Source organism: Tetranychus urticae, chromosome 2, assembly GCF_039701765.1.
Source record: "Tetranychus urticae isolate SD_2017Ah chromosome 2, NJAU_TeUrti_SD_1.0, whole genome shotgun sequence".
Classification (NCBI taxonomy): Eukaryota; Metazoa; Arthropoda; class Arachnida; order Trombidiformes; family Tetranychidae; genus Tetranychus; species Tetranychus urticae.
Genome location: NC_142959.1, coordinates 12,669,070 through 12,681,852, shown reverse-complemented (window position 1 = coordinate 12,681,852; position 12,783 = coordinate 12,669,070). Strand labels below are relative to the sequence as shown.

The 12,783-nt window shown below is 30.9% G+C and overlaps 1 protein-coding gene across 1 annotated transcript in view; it reads left to right on the top strand.

The window, feature by feature from the left end:
• The first annotated feature begins 5,299 nt into the window (after positions 1-5,299).
• Positions 5,300-12,783, top strand: part of LOC107368150 (neuroglobin) — a 60,467-nt gene continuing 52,983 nt past the window's right edge. Inside the window, exon 1 of the mRNA XM_015935935.3 lies at positions 5,300-5,974. Within this exon, the coding sequence (XP_015791421.1) occupies positions 5,754-5,974 (221 nt within the window). The 5' untranslated portion in view covers positions 5,300-5,753. The remainder of the gene's footprint in view (positions 5,975-12,783) is intronic.

Here is a 12,783-nt window from a genome sequence, read left to right as displayed (position 1 = left end):
AAAGTTTGAATTTTCTGTCGATATCGAAAATTGAATGTTGACAAAAACTGTGCAAAGTTGATCAATAATTTTATAGGCAACTGCAAATTATAATGTAATAATAGTCGAGTTTAGAGTAATTTATGTTTGCAATCAACTTGCCCATTCTAATCTAGTAACTAGTATATTTTTGTTTCACCAAAGGAGTGGCTCTGTCCTGAAAACTGCTACATATTTCAAGTACATATTCACATAATTATAATAACAGTTGAAAACAACTATCTCATTGATGAAATAAAATGATAATACTATTTGCATGTAGGTATTGGGCGTGCTTCATCAAATTGATGCATACTTTACACTCATTATTACCATAGTCCAATGTACCTCATTAATGATGTTAACATTCGGAATGTTATTAAATAAAACTAATAATAGGTTTGTTCAATTTATTTCTACTTTTTTTTTCTTCATTGAATCACATTCATGATTTCAAGTTAAACTTTTTTTTGGGTTCATCATTAACATGAATTATCATCGATTCATGAAATTTGATTGCTTGAAAAGACTAAGCAAAAATACTGTTCCATTTGAATTCTAAATGCGAATTTACTTGGTGAAACGTAATTTGTTTCAACGAGATTATTATAGTAATTTGTGCACTTGATAATTGGTCAATTTAAACTCATGAATACTTTCAAGTGACGCTGAAATGTATAGGCAAAGATTTTATCGGTCAAAGTTTATTGAAGCAAAAAAATTAGGCTCATAATGGCTATACTTTTAGCATGATGTGAAAAAAATTTACACTTTATTTGCGAGGCAATCAGAATAATAATGCCAAAAGCCGTTGATGATGATGACACTTGAATTTGCGCAAATTTGAATCAATCAATTCTAGCCCATGAAACATCAGTAACTGTAATTGAAACATTAGTACAGATGGCTTTTCACTCTTTTAATATTATGTCGTTTTCGAACCTCATGAATTAATTCTCACTAATGAATCAATTTCCAAACTTTTGACTGTACCTTTGATTGTAAGCATTTTCGTGTCTTGTTAGGGATTGACTCTTATCCAGGTCACCTTTTCAGAAAGGTTACACAAAGGATCTTCAAGATCACAAAGACACAAACATCAGTACGTCAAACCAAACATGAACCAGTCTCGGTATTTTGCAGAACTTGCTTCTGACTTCAGCCCGAAAAATCAGTTTTCAGAGCCAATCCATATCTCGAAGTTATGAATTCGCATTTGCGACATTACTACATTTGTTACACTTTCTAGTGAGCGCCAAGTTGAGGTCCGTACCAAAAACTAACTCAAGTCGGACCCTTTTTTGTTAACTTAAGAGTGACTAATAGTGTAGTCGGATTGGACACAAAAGGATCTTTCCTCTGATATCAAAAGTAAGCCAATGATGCCGAAAGCTTTCAATTTGAACATTTGGTCATTATCAATTTCATTTCAATGAAACAGTCATGTGCATTTAACTTGACAGTTATGACCTATGAGTGGATCTGATCGCATCATTTTTGACCACAATAATAATGCAAAATAACCTGATGATGTTTAGTGAGATGTCTATCTTGCAACTTGACTCAACCGTTTATTTGAAAACGGGTTCAATGCAAAACTGTAAATTAATGATTTAAAGTAAATTACTTATCACTTGTGTAATAGTTTAATGTCAATAATTGAATTGATGAACAAGATTACCTTTTGCAAGATTATCAACAATTAGTTATTATCATTATTACCTCAACTCATTAGTATGCATCTTTTTATGGTTTTGACTTTGAATCATTTAGAATAATTTTATTATTATTATCATTATCATTATTATTATCTTTTTAAATATGATAACCTGTTTAATGATAGGTTCAACGTTTGATTAGTTAATGTTGTCACGTTTGTTTGATATTATTTTGCATTTGGATGATGGACTCGTTTTCATTTTGATATTTTAAATGACTTGGTAACCTTGATGATCTTTAATGGCAATGATAACAGGTTTAGTCAAGTGATGAGAAGCTTTAACTTTAATTGTAAGATGATTAGTTTTCCAATTCAACCAAATTGACCAGAAATTGATTAAACAATTAATCAAACAACCATTACAATGATATCAATTGAGCCGATTGCTCATTATTTTTACCATTTTGCCCGTTTTCCTTTTCAATATTGAAAAGCATTTTCATCAATTTCAATTTTACTAACTCATCTTTAACAAATTGTCAACCATGAACAGATGAAATTGATTGCTGAAAAATTGTTGAGTTGATAATAAAGAGACAATTTTACCTTCTTTATTGGGTCCACTGTTGGTTGAAAACATAATTGTTATTAAATGTTTGACTCATGATTCGGTTGGATGATTTAGAATCAATTAGCGCAATTAATTGAAAGGGAAACTCTAATTATTAAACATGTCAACACATGAGACAAATTTGAATGAACAAGAAGATGAACAAAACTCTATCTCATTACGATTCATGATGTGGCGAGTTGATTGTCGTAATGATCATGATTCAATTTTTAGTTTAACTTTGTTTGACTTATTGATTTTGGCGACAAATTATTTTCATGTTAATGGTAAATGTTTAGTAATTGAACAATTTTCTTGATGGACAGAGAAATTGATTGCACTTGATTGTTGCTTATTGTTGGTTGATTATCATGTATATTACAGGTGAAAGTGTTCATTTCAATTTGAATGTTGAGACGACAATTTGTTGATAACTTTCATGGTTATCATTAGGGTTATATTGTTGTTAAATCGATCACGTTTGAATAATCATATTTGTAAAGTTAAATAGAGTTGCCTATCATTTAAATGTAATCATATTCATATTCAATTGTGAACATCCTACTTGAGATCATCTAAAGTTACTTAGTATTTAAAGAATCGTGTAAATCTTTAAGTATCTTTTTTTTGACTTTAAAATCATTTTAGGAGGATACGGGTAAGAAGATGATCATCATCGGAGGAAAATGATGAGAATGATGATGATGATGAAAATGAAGAGCAGAATGGCGATTTTTTTTCATTTTAAATTTGCGGTCAAATTAGGCAAATTGACTGTTACCTGAGAACCACAAGAAAATTTCTTTAGGCGTTTATCAATTGATAATAATGTTAAAGAGTAGGTTGTCATATAATGGTTATTATTGTTGTTCAACAAAAAGAAACATAATAAACAATTTAATCTGTTACAATGTAAATCGTCTTTTAATCACACTTTCAAATCATTTCAGTGTTTCATGAAACAATCTAGAAACACTTACAACATGTTAGTGTAAATCTTTTGCTGAAAAAAGCTACAAATTTCCAGATATTTCTTGATATTCATTTTATTTCAATAACAAACGTCTGTCGATTTTTTCATGTTATCAACTTTTTATTAGAATTGAGTTTCTTGAACAATATGATTTTGATTCAATCTTCGTTGATTGACCTTTTATAGACTAGTTTTGACTTTTGGTTAAGTTCAATTTTTGACGAAATTTGCTAATTATTCTACTTAAGAATATCTTTTACTTTTTCTTGGATCCAGTTTACAATGAAAAATAAAAAACTTCCCAAAAGCCAATTTTGTACCGAAGTAACCCTCGGTTTTAAAATATCAAGAATTAACTGTTTGCTGCAAGTGCCTAATATAAAACTCGTTTCGATTGCAATGATACTGATCGTCATTTCCTTCATCATTAATGTAGCGTTTGATTTGCTTCATTTCGATGTTAAGATACAGCTCAATGTATTGAAGATACCAAAAAGTTATCTTTTGAATAGCTATAGATCATTGAGTCTTTGGAAAATCGATGGTTAATAAAAGACGGAAATGAGCAATATTAATCGATTGACTTTGCAATGGTGAGGAAAGAACAAGTTTATTCATAATTATTGAGAGCATTAGTTTTCAATGTAAGTGTTTAGTGTTCTTTTGCATGTTTTGTTGCGCTTTGCTGATTTCTCGATTGCAATATATTCTGTTTTCGTAAACTGAATTTCAAATGATTTGACTAAATTGTGCTTCTTTAAAATGATTGGTCTTGTCAGAGAAAATTTATTGATTCCCATTTTGAGTTAAACGCTTAATGTCCAATTAATTGTTTCACTTTAATAATGATTACACTTTTTAAACACTTCACAGTTTCAGAGTAATTTGTTTCAACTAGCATTGAAAGAAGACTGTCTCGTCATTACATGAAAGTGGTCAAGTCATGAATACAAAGTATCAAAATGAAGAGGCTCAAGGTTTTGTTTTTATTACAAAGTTAATTGTTTGACGGGAAAATAAAAAGCCAGAGACTAGAGACCAGTGGTTAGTTGTTGAGGTAATCAAAAAGAGTAACCACAATTATTCCAATAACAATCAATTTGATGTAAAAATGGCTAGACATGGTAACACCAGTAAATCAATTGTAAAGCGTCCGATGATTATTGGCAGAAAATTACAAAAGTTTAATTTGATGAACCAAAATCATTCTGATTCGGCAGTTACAACTATTACTAATATTACCTCAGATAATTTAACGAACTGGCTTCCAAATTAAAATAAAAGCTATTTAATTTAGTCAATTGTCCATTGGCCCATCTTTTAGAACAGTAAATGTCGAACCATATTATTGATAAATGATCTTATCAGTCTTGTGTAGTCAAGTTCATTGAATAAAGAAAAGCTAACCAGCGTTCAAGTCCCATGATTCTGGATAAAGTATCGATTTGAATCGATAATGTTGAGTATTGACAAAACATTAATGAGTATTACCGTTCTTGAATAGCGATTATCAAAAGCATTTATGAACCAATAACAATTAAATGCCGAAATTTAATTAAGAGTAGAGCTTGTGAAATTAAAGACTGATTTTAATGTAGCTTTCAAATTTTAGATTATCAAAGCTCATCGAAGCGCTTTGTTCCTAACATCAATTAAAACTATTATTTTCATTGCACAATATTGCAAGTTTGAAAACTAATCATTTGAACGCTAATATTTTTGGAGCATTTGTTCAGAAAAATCGAACCATTCGATCGATCCCTTTCATTGGTTTATTAAAATTCATTAAGTTACTCTTTATAAGCTAATGCATTGTATCGGATAAAATGAACTTCAATGCAATTTAAGTTGCTTCTTATACCATCTATCGGCTTTTAATGTAACTTGAAAATAGTCTTTCCATTAACCACTAGATAACGCACCTAGGTGTTGCTTACTTTTCGCGACTTTTGTTAAGTGCCATCTATTGTAAGATAATTTCACCAACTTTTCGTTGAATCAATTCAATTTTTCTCATGAAAACAATATTGCATCGTAAATTTTCCTTACGCATGCCTTTTCCTTTTACTCTGAGGGACTAATTGCTGTTTCAATACAACCTTTTCGAGCACAACCACATCGAGTATACAACTGTAGTTAATTTACTCTAATCTGGTCCAGTGATGGACTCTTAATGAATCTTTTGCGACATCAATCTTAATCAATCTAACCAATTGTTTTGCACCATCACCTTTAAAAGACCAAAATTTAGGTTATTCTCTCTGTCTATCATCTTATCAAGTCTTTCCCATCTCCTCTTCATTCATTTATAATCTGCTTATTCAAACAACTGGATTATCATTTTGATCACCATCATCATTGCTCTTTACTGTTTCCCATTCAATTGTCAACAGTTTTTTATTTACATTTCTCGTTTATATTAGCAGCGAGTAAGTAAGCAAAGTCAATCAACGACAACCTACAAATCAGGTCAACGATTAACATCCATCACCATGGGCTGTGCCTTTACCAAACACCATTTAAACAACAGCTCAGGGTGCAACTCAAGTGTCCGTAAATCGGGTAACGTGTCCAATAACCCATTGGAAGTACCTGAACCTCCACCACCAGATCCAAGGCTTCCTCTCAATGCAAGGCAAAAATTTCAAATAACCAAATCATGGAAAGGTATTCAAAGAGCCATGGAACCAACTGGAGTATCAATGTTTATCAAGTAAGCCGCAGTTTAATATAACAACCATTTTTCATTTGATAACACTTTTGACTGTTGATTGAAAACAAAAAGTGAATCAATGACATGATGAAATATCATTATGAATAGATTCAATGATTGCTTTACAACAAAATATATCAATGTATTTCATTTCATTCATTATTCATCCATTATCAATAACATTCATTCCTATTGAGAAGAAGAAAAATCTGAAAAATACAAAAACAAAATTATTTTGCTTTGCTAAATAATACAAAAGATCAATTGTTAAAATGAAAAAAAACTTTTCGCTGTAAAGGCAAACTTGATTTGATGAACAATCATTTGAATTTTATTTGCATGTTTTATTATTAATTTAATGATTAGTGAATAGACTTGAACCAAGTAAACTGTTTGCAAGATTTCAATACACATTGATTAGCAAATGAGAATTGAAAAGTTTTCATTTAAACATTACTTTTTCAATTCGATTTCAATTTCGACCAGTTTTGTGTTAAATTTTGGTTTCGTCATCAGCTGAGGATAATTGGTTAGTCAAGCCACTGAAAATTGCGAGTTCATTGATCAGTCAACTTGAAGTTGAATAAAAATGTTTACGGTAATTGAAGGTGGAAGAGAAATAATTTCTTGAATTGGTAATCGATTCAAGATCGGCAGAAACAGGTGTAACCTTTAAACTTCTGGTGTTGAGAATAGCGTTTCAAAACCAGGTGAAGAAATAGACATCAACGAAAGACTAGTCGGATTAGTAAATTAGAGTTTAACGATAACAGAAAAATAAGTCAGCAATAGTTATTGTTATTGCATGAATGATTATCGACGAGTTAATGTTATTGTTATCGAAAATATTTACCGAGAAATAAAAAATTTATGCGAAAAAAATTACCTACGACTTGAGAAAACACAAAACCTAAACAGATTCTGGTTTTAGTCAGTTTCTTTGAGCAGTAATTGGAGTAAATGTCATGAGATTACAAGAGCTATAAGATGTGATTATGAGATTTTTATTCATTTTAATTTGTTATCGATCGCTGAAAATATTTATCGATAATGTATCAAAGTTATCGATTACTATCGATATTGTTATTGTTATCGTCCAGCTCTACTGACAAGCATTGTTGACCCTGCATAAGCAAAGATTCATCTCCAATGTGACTGTGGTACAGTTGCCAACACTAGCTCACAGGCTGACAACGCAAGGAATATTAGTAGCTGTGAAAACTAAATGCTGATTAGGATTAGGAAACTGCGTTTGGATTGGAAGTTTGAAATTCGTTGAATGTTCTGACCTTTTAACATAAAATCTTTCTGTCATATTCTTGAAAGGGAATCAAGTTGAAAAAGGTTCCCTCGAGTTTAACTGAAAAAGAGCAAAGAAAAATTGATCAAAATCTTGTTCGCAAATTGACTCGATACTGAGGAATGAATTTTTATCGAGACGATGATTCTTCATGATTCTGTTCCATTCAACTCTTTAACTGAAACGATTAACGTTTAAAAAATTGGTTTCCATTGTGAGGTTTGAAGCGCATTTGCAACTCGTGAAAAGCATTTTCAAGTTTAACTGTTAATCAATTACCATTGATTAATGCAGTTGCCATCCATTAGTTTCCATCTTTGATTGTTTTATATTTTCTGGTTTGTTCACCTGACAAGCACAGTTATTTTGAGTTTAGGCAAACAATAATTATTGATTGCAATAATTGATTAGTAAACAATTCAACTTTCATCAACATTAAACCAATTGTTTTTTACCACTTTTTTCATTCTCCTTTACATTACATTTTTGCACCATTTCTGTTGACTTTTTTTCCCTCATCCATTAATGCTTGTTTCATCAAAAAATTTTGCTTATCCTGGTAATGATTAAAACACACACACACAATCAATTGTTTTCTTTACGTTGATCAAGTTTAAATTAATTAAACTTGTCGATTTCATCGTCTTTTCACTTCTCTTCACATCTTTCACTTGGCTATTTACATTGCATCTTTGAACATTTTCTGGTTCAATATTTTTTCTTCCTCATCATTCTGATTGATTCATGGCTCAATGCAATGGATGGTTAATCATAAGTGAATTGTCAAGTTAACAATTCAATTAATCGTACGATTGTACCGATCAATGTTGAAAGTGAAAATTGATTTTCAATGTTTAACTCAAACAATATTAATCAACTTGAACAACTCACAATATTATCCATATAATTGAATAATATGAAAATGAGCAAGAAGTGTTAACCTGAAATCTCAATGTTGACAAGTAAAAGTGGAAAGGATTGGTAAAAAAACTCGAAAAAATGACCTTGATAAACTTCTTGATTATCAATCATGTAATTCAGTGGACAAAACTGATTAGAGAAAATCTTTTTTTGCTCATTCTGATTCTCATTAATTGGATGATAGCGAGAGAAAAAGGAAGAGATGAAAGGATGAAAATGAAAATTGATTGAATCTTTATTCATGCAATTCTCTAATAATTTGTTATCAAGTGAATGAAAACAAACAAAATCTAGATTTTCACCATTTTCACCCTGAAAACCCAGCTCAAGCTTACTCTTGATGAACAATTTTTACCATGATCATCATGTTGAAGGATACTTGAACTTTCATACTCTGAATCTTGCCCTGATGAGGGAAGAAAGAAAGTGGGGAAAAAAAGAAAAGCTTCCAATTGAAGGTTCTGATTTACTTTTCTGGTCAATTCTTTTCAACCTTTCCGTTGAATCAATTTTCACTGACCAACTCATCATCATATGATCTTAATTGAAGTCTTTTGGATTCAAGGATTAAAAGGATGACAAACTAAGAAGATGAAAGATGAAAAGCATTTTAATGAAGCAAGAAAAGTGTTCGTCAAAAGACCCTCATTGAGTGGTCTAGTTGATGGGGCAAGAGTGACTCTCTTCGGTTGCAAAACTATCGACCCTTTGCCTGACTCAGAGTTGCACAGTAACGATGACCAAAGTAATGACAATGGAAAGGATGAAGATGAGCAAGAAGAGGGTGAAGTAGGTGAAGTGGATGAAACTGAAAGATAGCAGTTTCTGTTTGCTCAGAGACATTTAAGGTTGAAATGAACATTGAGAAGTTCAATTTTTTCATTTACACTTGAAATTGAACGTCCCTAATCAGTCAATGTGAAAATGTATTTACAATGTCAACCAATTTTGTCCTTTTTCTGCCTTCTCAAACCTTTCATCTCACAACCTCATTAATATCCTCATCGCAACTTTCATTTTCATCTTAAAAACAAATCTTTACTCTATTAGAGTCTCTATCATCCTTTTTGATCATCTTTTTTTTCCTCATCTTTATTTCACCTTTTTCACTCCGAGCAACAAAACCTTTTCATTTTCATTCCCTTTATATTCAGCTTAACCATTACCTTTTCAACTCCTTTCAAACTTTTCATGAATTTTTTTCTTCTTTCGCTTTCTCTCTCTCTCTCTACCAATCAATAACTTTTGATGCCATAGTTTTTGTTCATCAGGTAAAGTTTATGACAAAAAGTTGGCGAAAAAAGTCGAAGAGCAAAAAAAACTTTAAACATTTATCTCACTTTATTAAGAATGTTATTGACAAAAAATAGATATTCTTGTAGAGTCTTCCTTCCTTCCTCTTTATCCTCCTCTTCAAGCTCATCATCATTTACCACCTATCATCATCATTTTATCATTTTATCATCTCTCACTCCTTTACTGTGTCACTCTTGTACCTTTTCAAGTTACCAATTTTGATACTTCATTTGATGCTCATTTTATGACGATTCAGTGATTTACCTTTTTGGGTTAATCTTGAGTTGAGTGGAAGAGCAAAGTTAATATCAATGTTGATTGTCACCTTTTAAAGATATTGTTTTAATTATCTGTTAATTTGATTAAAATGAGTCATGAAGATGGTTCTTCAATTGTACAGTTTATTTTCAAGTAAATGTCAAAACATTGACATTGGCTGTTGCTTTTGCTTCATTTATTTACTAATCACTTTTAATTGTTGTCAGCATGCATTGTCACCCTTTACTGGTGACTCAATCAAGTGACAGTTAATTTGGTTGAAGTTGGTTTCAACTTTAAACCAAAGGCAATTCTTGCAGATGCTAGATGAAAATTTAAAAATGGCAACTTTTCTGGTGATAAAATTCATTTTTCTCGTCATCAATGTTCAACAATCAATTCAAGTCAATATCGTGAACTTGAATTTATCGATTTCAAGAGCAACACTTAAGAGCTTTAAACTAGGGCACACTTGCTGTACTCTGCTGATGACTTTTGTCCTTTCAAATTTTCGCAGTTTCGCACTGATTCTATCGATCCATTAAAATAATCAATTATCATATCATGAGAATCGATGTTTTACTTTTCTCCTGAATAGTACCATTATTCCTCGAGTTTATCATTATTATTATTTCTAGATGCTAGTTGATAAGGTGAAGAGTGACTTGCAAAGGTTACTCAAACTTGAATGTGAAACAAGTCGATTGATTTGAAAACCAAAAAGTAGTCCGAAATTTCCGCTGCTGATGAATGTGGATCTCGATTGTTATATTTCATGATGTTATCCACTTTTAGGCTTGTTTTGTATTCAGTAAATTGTATCAAAATCTCGAATGAAATGTACAAATTACACTTTAAAATTAATCAGACAACCGTTGACAAGATTAAATTGTCAAAAAATTTTCAGTCAATAACGAGATTTACTTTGATTTTGAGGATTAAATCAGCGCAAACATCATCAATTGAATCATCAATGGTTGATTAGGAAAGATGAAGAAAAACGAAAATCGAGTTAACATTGAATCATTGATAGACAAAAGTCTCATGGTATGAAACATGAAAGAGGCGTAAGACTTGGAAAGACACTAAATGGCTCGAAAATCGAAAAGTCAGTATGCTGACATTATGGGATAAAGATACCATTAAGTACTGAATAGGTAAAGTACATAATGCATACTCAACTGAAAGTTGATATTTACCATCAATATTTACCTTTTAATAGAGAGAAAGCATTAAGGTTTGGGTTGATATAAACCGCTGATTGATGAGTGCCTAGATTTTGTTTACATACCGACTTGAAGATAATCGATTCAATCGATTTTTCATTTGAACTCGCTACTCATCAAGAATCGTTCAAATCTCAAAACTGTACGTTCAATGACCACATTATACTCGATTCATAAAAAATCGATTTCCAACAAATTCTAATCGATTACCAAACGAGTCATAATCGATTATTAGACAAAATTTAAATCGATTTTCGTACGATCTTTAATCGATTTATAAACGAACCCAAAAACATGGCTCGAAATTTGCCATATCTTGATGGTTCAGTAGAGCATTAATTGCTAGTTATTGTTACAATACCAAACTTGGCATGAAATTTTCATGTAAAAACAAATGTTCATCTATGAAATCCCTGCTGAAAAAAAAGTTCCTGACAACTTTATCAGGTTTTCCTGTTGAAGGATTTTTTTGTTGGTTACATCGCATTGCTATTTTAATTCACTATTGTTTAATCATTTCCTTATTAATGCAATTTTTTTAAGTGATAACCAAATTACAGCTGATGAGATAATGTAACTGAAACAATCAGGAAATTATTCATTTATTGCTGAACATCCTTTTTTCATTTTTCAACTGAGAACCGAAAAAAAAAGTTTCATCACCCAAATTAACGCTTTTTGTTTCTCAAGCCATTTATTAACGAACAACTACAATGAATGATTATTATCATTTAAATTGAATCATTTTCATTCAATTTTTGTACTCCAATACAATTTACATTTTTCATGTTACACTCACTTTTTTTCATATCACATAACACAATGAAAATTTTACTGAATAAAAAACTAGACTTGAAATCCCTTGAACCTGAAGATGAGATGAAACTTTTTCCTTTTTCTGTTCAACATCTTTTGCTCTTGAATATTCAAAGTTAAACATTTCGACCCATTATTATTGTATATATTCACGTTTGATAAACTTGAATGAACACTCTGATAAAGGTTCATCTGAAAAGATGAAATGTTGTATCGGATGATAAATAGTTTAAAGATTTATCTTTTACATTACCAATGAGTTTGGGTTGAATATATTATATTAATATGTGAAATTGCCTTTTCATTTTTTTTCTTCATCTCATTCTTTTCAGGTAAAAATTGTAATGAAATTTCTTTGAGCAAATGAACCAAAAAGGAGGACGAAAATTTTTCAAAATTTTACTCAATTTTCCAGTAAAAGACTTAAGTGAATCAAATATTTCAACTGAGAAACAAAACAAAATGTTCATCTGAAAACAGGGTAACAGTCTAGTTATACGGACACATGGAGTAGCGTCAATTTAACACACAGTTTGATCCAATCACCAAAAGACGATCTTGTTTTAAAACAATGATACAATTGTATTTCGTTTACGTATTTTCTTACCAAGACGTACAAATGACCAGCTACAGAATCAGCTTTAATGTTTTCAATTTCATGTTATTCTCAGTGTTTTTTATTTCTGTGATTGATGTTTTTGAAAATATCGTCTTGATTGGATGTTAATTTAAAAGTCTTGTTATTGTGTCTGCTAGACTGTTGCTTAAAAGAGTTGAAAGTGAAATGATCTTGATGAGATGAAAAGTCATTTAAGCTCATCTGTTAATCATGTTCGTCAAAATCAGGTCGACTTTATTTGCTAAAGTAACTTTCATTAGAGTCAGTGTTGACAGCTTTCAAGTTTGATATGAAAAATTATTCAAAAGAAGCTGATGAGAGATATCGGATTATGCGAAGCAATAAGTCTTTGGTAGTCTCAAGATCAACCCAG